The sequence below is a fragment of the Oncorhynchus masou genome, chromosome 13 (assembly GCF_036934945.1).
Source record: "Oncorhynchus masou masou isolate Uvic2021 chromosome 13, UVic_Omas_1.1, whole genome shotgun sequence".
Classification (NCBI taxonomy): domain Eukaryota; kingdom Metazoa; phylum Chordata; class Actinopteri; order Salmoniformes; family Salmonidae; genus Oncorhynchus; species Oncorhynchus masou.
In genome coordinates this window covers 49,945,293-49,952,085 of record NC_088224.1, presented here as the reverse complement: position 1 = coordinate 49,952,085, position 6,793 = coordinate 49,945,293, and the positions used below count along the sequence as shown (strand labels likewise).

At 41.6% G+C, this 6,793-nt stretch overlaps 1 protein-coding gene across 2 annotated transcripts; it reads right to left on the bottom strand.

Moving 5' to 3' along the window:
* Nucleotides 1-291: 291 nt before the first annotated feature.
* Nucleotides 292-6,345, bottom strand: LOC135551474 (P2Y purinoceptor 14). 2 transcript variants are annotated; one of them, XM_064982683.1, is made up of 3 exons: nucleotides 6,061-6,345; nucleotides 4,331-4,401; nucleotides 292-1,588 (listed from the first exon to the last, which is right to left on the bottom strand). In XM_064982683.1, exons 2-3 carry the CDS (start codon nucleotides 4,397-4,399, stop codon nucleotides 653-655), a joined length of 1,005 nt encoding a protein of 334 aa, XP_064838755.1. In that variant the 5' UTR covers nucleotides 4,400-4,401; nucleotides 6,061-6,345; the 3' UTR covers nucleotides 292-652. The 2 variants fall into 2 exon arrangements, with proteins under 2 accessions (XP_064838755.1, XP_064838756.1); XM_064982684.1 differs by having other exon boundaries at nucleotides 6,115-6,345.
* Nucleotides 6,346-6,793: the final 448 nt, after the last annotated feature.

The window sequence follows — 6,793 nt, the reverse complement described above, 5'->3', positions numbered from 1 at the left end:
TACAGGAACAATGGTGGCCATCTTGAAGCATGTGGCACTGTATTATCCTCAAAGCGAGCAAAGAAGGTATTTAGTTTGTCTGGAAGCAAGACGTTGGTGTCTGTGACATGCAAGTAACCACTTCACTGTACCATTTACACCTTCTGTATCCTGTGCATGTGACAAATAAACTCAGATTTGATTTGATATAGCATGCGTTTACCACATGGCCTCAAATGTGAATCTTTAAAGAGATGGGTGGGGCTAAGGCTTAAGAATGTGTGAACGATACTGAATACAACATTGACATGATTAAAGCAAAAAAAACATTTTTATTAAATCAAAACTCAAAACAACATTGACATGATTTAATGCAACAACAAAACATGTCTTAACCCATGTCTTATCCTATGGCATCAGTAGCAATGGAATGTAAGCATTTTTAATACTGTAAAGGTGTTTTCTAGAAACAAATGACTGTTGTTATCATTTCTAATGCAGTGCAGACATGCCTTCAGCGGAGTTCATTACAAAAGGGTCAGTCAAACTTCCTGCAGTATATAAACACATACTGTATCAAGTATTAGAATTCTTGCCTTTTGATGGTTTGCTATTTTTCCACATATGCTTCTTCTTTCAACTCACCTGTTCTCTCTCTCCTCTCCTCTTCTCATCACATATTACTAACAGTCTGTTCTGTGGTAAGGGAACATCTCTTTGGCCCTCCCCTGCCTCTGGGCAGTTTCTTCAGTAGTGACTCGCGGAACTTAGTGCACATCAAGAAGTAGATGACCGGGTCCAGGCACACGTTGAGTGCTGACAGGAAGAGGGTGACCTCTTTCACCTGGAACAGCATATAACGGCTGTGCCAGCTGAAGCCGGAGCCGGGTAACTGGCTTTGGGTGTAGGTCACGCGGCAGATGTGGTAGGGCACGAAACAGATGAAGAACACGGCCAGGAGGCTGAAGATACTGCAGTTGGACTTGCTGTACACCCCGCTGTCGTCCTGGCGAACACGGCGGTACGACTTGTAGAAGTGGTGGGCAATGGAAGAGTAGCAGAAGGCTAGAACCAGTACGGTGGCCCAGAACAGGGCCACACCGAAATACGAGGTCACCTTGTGCCACTGCTGACCCAGGGGGGTCTTTAGCTGCACACAGTGCCTGGAGCTCTCCTCATCCGCAGGCTTGCTAGTCAGCATGACATTGGGGAGTACGGAAAGCAGCAGCAGGCTCCACGTCAGCAGGGCCAGGACCCGGGTGAACCCCACTCGCTGCAGGGGGTGTGTGCAGGAAGACGAGTGTCTTACGACCTTGACGTAGCGCTCCAGGCTGATGAGGCCCATTAAGATTATGCCCACATACATGGAGGAGTAGAAGAGCACAGCGCTGTAGCGGCACACGGCCACACGGATCTGCCAGCCGCCCAGGCCGAGCTCGCTGGCCACGCGCCAGGGGAAGGTGAGCAGCATCAGCAGGTCGGCCACTACCATGTTTTTTAAGTAGACCACCATGCCTGAGTCGCTGGGCACCCGGAAGAAGATCCAGGCAGCCAAGCTGTTGAGAGCCAATCCCACGCCGCCGATCAGCACGTAGAGAACTGGGAGCACCTGGTGGGGAGAAGCAGGATGAGAGTCTGGCTGGAGAATACGAATAGAGGTGGTTGATACATAAAAATAGCAAACACATTTGTTGAAGAAGCACATGCTATGTCTCAGCATCAGTGTAAGTGTACTGCACCTATCCACCCTTAGAAAAAAAGGGTTTCAAAAGGGTTATTCTGCTGTCCCCATCGGAGAACCCTTTTGAGTTCCAGGTAGAACACTTTTGGGTTCCATGTACAGTGCCTTAAGAAAGTATTCATCCCCTTTGGCATTTTTCCTATTTTGTTGCCTTACAACCTGAAATCAAAATTGATTTTTGGGGGGTTAGTATCATTTGATTTACACAACATGCCTACCACTTTGAAGATGAAAAATATATTTTATTGTGAAACAAACAAGAAATAAGATTTTAAAAATGAAAACTTGAGCGTGCATAATTATTCACCCCCCCAAAGTCAATACTTTGTAGAGCCACCTTTTGCAGCAATTACAGCTGCATGTCTCTTGGGATATGTCTCTATAAGCTTGGCACATCTAGCCACTGGGATTTGTGCCCATTCATCATAGCAAAACTGCTCCAGCTCCTTCAAGTTGGATGGGTTCCGCTGGTGTACAGCAATCTTTAAGTCATACCACAGATTCTCAATTGGATTGAGGTCTGGGCTTTGACTAGGCCATTCCAATACATTTAAATGTTTCCCCTTAAACCACTTGAGTGTTTCTTTAGCAGTATGCTTAGGGTCATTGTCCTTCTGGAAGGTAAACCTCCGTCCCGGTCTCAAATCTCTGGAAGACTGACACAGGTATCCCTCAAGAATTTCCCTGTATTTAGTGCCATCCATAATTTTTCAATTCTGACCAGTTTCCCAGTCCCTGCTGATGAAAAACATCCCCACAGCATGATGCTGCCACCACCATGCTTCACTGTGGAGATGATGTTCTCAGGGTGATGCGAGGTGTTGGGTTTGTGCCAGACATAGCATTTTCCTTTATGGCCTAAAAGCTCAATTTTAGTCTCATCTGACTAGAGTACTTTCTTCCAATATGTTTGGGGCGTCTCCCACATGCCTTTTGGCAAACACCAAACATGTTTGCTTATTTTTTTCTTTAAGCAATGGCTTTTTTCTGGACACTCTTCCGTAAAACCCAGCTCTGTGGAGTGTACAGCTTAAAGTGGTCCTATGGACAGATACTCCAATCTCCGCTGTGGAGCTTTGCAGCTCCTTCAGGGTTATCTTTGGTCTCTTTGTTGCCTCTTTGATTAATGCCCTCCTTGCCTGGTCTGTGAGTTTTGTTGGGCAGCCCTCTCTTGGCAGGTTTGTTGTGGTGCCATATTCTTTCCATTTTTTCCCCTCATTTTACTTCTCCACAACTTTGTCCCTGACCTGTTTGGAGAGCTCCTTGGTCTTCATGGTGCTGCTTGCTTGGTGGTGCCCCTTGCTTCGTGGTGTTGCAGACTCTGGTGCCTTTCAGAACAGGTGTATATATACTGAGATCATGTGACACTTCGATTGCACACAGGTGGGCTTTATTTAACTAATTATATGACTTCTGAAGGTAATTGGTTGCACCAGATCTTATTTAGTGGCTTCATAGCAAAGGGGGTGAATACATATGCACATACCTCTTTTCCGTACATTTTTTTAAATTTCACTTCACCAATTTGGACTATTTTGTGTATGTCCATTACATGAAATCCAAATAAAAATCAATTTGAATTACAGGTTGTAATGCAGCAAAAAACACCAAGGGGGTGAATACTTTTGCAAGGCACTGTATAATATAGAACCAAAAAGGGTTCTACTCAAGCAAAAATGGTCCTTTATAGTGTTCTCCTATGAGGACAGCCAAATAACCATTTTAGGTTATAGATGAGTTCTCTAAGAGTGTATGCATGCCTATACAGTACAAAAATTTTAGTGTACATGTACCTATCAGTCATTCATATCGTTTTCTTGCACATAACGTTTGCTTTTTAAACCTATAGCTGTATTCTTTGAGCCAGAGCCTCATCGCAGATATGAGAAAAGAAAACAAAAAGAGATCAGACATCAGTTCAACTTCTAGTTTTGATTTACATTGGTTGAGTTTTCAACTAACAAAATGAAATCAAAATGAAATCAACAACAGATGTCACCATTTAGGTTAAAAGTTTGGTGGGGAAAAAAAATTAAATGCCCTTACGTTGATGACTTTTTTTAAATCCAATCAGTTTTCTTCATTGATTTAACTTAATCACATAGATTTTGGGGGTTTAAATTATGTGGAAACAATGTTAATTCAATCCGTTTTTAACTAGTGGGAGGTAATAAACCACATACCTCTACCCTGCCACCCCACATTTCACAATATTGAACACTTTCTTTGGCCTTACATTAGATTAAGGCATCCACCTAGCTGACAAATTTGTGTCATGACGATTAGCAAAGCCCACTTGTCAGTGTAGACTGACATGTAAGCCAAGATCATTTTGACTTGGGGTGGATAGGACTGGGGGTGGGTAACAGCCTGTAATGTCTTATAATATATTGTTTCTATGTTTAACTTTTCATCTGATATTATAACTGGTATTATTGTCAGTATTTAGTCAGGATCATTATGAGATTATTATGAGAGAGCATATAATGATAGGCTTAGGGTATTATAAAATATTTTAATTTTCAATATCTAAATAATTTCATTGCATTCTTGTGTGGTATATACATAAAAGCACAGGTGCCTTATGTTACGACATCATCAGCGCTGTACCTGGTGAGTGAACACGCTGCCGAAGTCTGTTGTCTGATTGGATGGGCCAGTGATCCAGTTGCCGGCCATGCCTGAGAGAGACAGTGTTGATTTCAACATACATACATTCTCGTAAAATGGAGTCACTAGAATGTGGTTACAGACGTGCATCTTTAGTGCAGAGAAAGTCAATAGCTGTAAATATGGATTACTGGTGGTCAAAGAAAACCAAATCAAGGTAGAACATTTTTACATTCTGTAGCATTTGTACAACTTCACCCAAGTATGAACTTATAAACTGCTGAATCCTACACGTTTTTTGTGTTTGTTTTTTAAAATATATAAAACTTAAAACAATAGGCTTGGTAAGAATGATTCAGCCAAGTTATTCACACAGAAGCCTCTTTTACACCTTGCATCAATATGTGTTTCATGATTTGAAAAATATGATCCAATCCATAGAGATCCTATTAAATTACTAAAGGGGATATGTCATAAACCCTCAAAGTAACAGAATGTGGTGAAAATGGCAGCTGTATTGGTCACGGACAAATCCAAACCAGTCTAATTGGAGTTAATGACAGTAGAGGCATAAAATAGTAATATAATTACAAATACAGTTCATATGGGTTTTATACACATTTTCTGTATAAATAGCCTCTAAAATATATGTATACAGGCCATAAACGTCTACCTTTTTGTTTTCTTGGGAAGCTGTGAGAGCTATTATATGATACAACATCAGCATCTGTTGCATTTACAACTTATCTAAGTCCTATCATCAACTGATTTCAGCCAGTGTATGGCTGTGGGTTGAATGCATTGTTTGAATGGAATGATGGCATATTGGCAGTTAATTTGAATAATTCCTCTGAAGTTGTCTGGCTAGCTAGCTAGCTAACAAACATACAGTGCAGATAAATTATTTAATGCTCAGGCTTCATTGTCCCCTGTCTTACTGGCAAAACCATGTTTGATCAACTCCCTGACCAAAATGTCTGTCCTTTATCCCATCATAAGAAGGTTCATGTCCATTCTAAGTATTCTATTTCATAATTCTATGATCCAATCACTTTCTGATCAAGGTTTGTCACGTCTACACATTGTATTAAAATCTTTGTCTTAGCCGTTCAATGTGTCCGCATTGTGACCAGATTGGCTGATGTCTCCCTGTATACAGATTTTCTTTCCAATAATAGTAATTTATTTATTTTAAGAAAATTACTGATGGCCATAAGTCAATAGTGCTACCGGTCAATGATTTTAGATACCAGTATAATGATGATTTAAATGGTTTGACCATCCAGATGTGTGTACACTTGATACATATCCAGAAAAAATGTGTGCCTGACTCGCTCTGGAGGTGGTTAGGAAAATGTGATGAAAATCAGATCACAATGTGTATTTTAATCATGGGCACAAACAGAATGAAGACAAGATCAGGACAAAGGGGGCATGATAGCACCGGGTATAAATGAGGCTATAGATGAGTAAAACTCTGTGAAACAAAGATAAAACATTCTGCACCGTGTTCGTGTGTAATGTTAACATACAAGGGAACAATGAACACATTCCTTTTTGCACTTAGCTATGTAACAATTAGCACCTGCATACCTCTTTCATATGTACAGCAAAGTTATGTGGAGTAGTACACATAGACATATCTCCACAAACTATTATCTCCAGTAGCTTCTATACAAATAGAAAGGCAGTTCCTATATATTTGTTTAAGTAGTCTGATACAGACTAACCTTTAGCAAGCAGGACAGAGATTCTCTGAGGGGAAAAGTGGTGGAGGTCTCTACCTCCTGGCTGTGTGATGAGAGGACACGGCTCCTGTCGTGTTGGATGGTCGAGTATCTCTGTCTGCCTGTCTGTGGGTGGATCTCTCTTACTGCTGACAACACAGGATGCTACTCAGACCTTCCACTGATATTCCAACAACGACCTTGTGTTCTCCAGTCTCAGGGGTTACCTTTTGTCGGACAAATACACACAATAAGTTTCCCCTGTGATGCTCAGGCTTTATTGTCCCCTGTCTTACTCTCTCTCTTTCTCTCTGCATGTGTCCTCCTCCCACATGGCTCCTTCATGAGAATCGGAGGAAGTCAGCGGGGGTTGGGGGGGTCTAGGCTAGGGCATTGCATGAAATAGGAAGTGGTGTGACCTCGCTATCCCTCCAAATTTGAGGATCTGTGGTTTCTGGATCTTTGGTTTCTGTATGATTTGGTTCCCATTTTCACATTTCAGTCATTTAGTGGGGAAATCCAATAGCATACCACAGTCACTGTAAGAGGACGTTTCTTTGAAATGTTTTAGAAAATATCAACAGAATCACTACCAGTGAGTGCAACAAACACATAAAATGCTTCTTTTCACATTCACCGACCGACACTTCACCCACCAAGGAGAATGCTGAGCTCGTCAAGTGAACAAGTGATATGAATGTGAGTCAAGCCTCACCAGGGCTGACGCCAGAACAAA

What these genes read in the sequence shown, in the direction of transcription:
- LOC135551474 (XM_064982683.1), bottom strand. Translation starts at nt 4,399, where the DNA reads ATGGCCGGCAACTGGATCACTGGCCCATCCAATCAGACAACAGACTTC. An exon ending in GCAGCGTGTTCACTCACCAG is followed by an intron (nt 1,589 to 4,330) that starts GTACAGCGCTGA and finishes TCTCCCCACCAG; the next exon opens with GTGCTCCCAGTTCTCTACGT.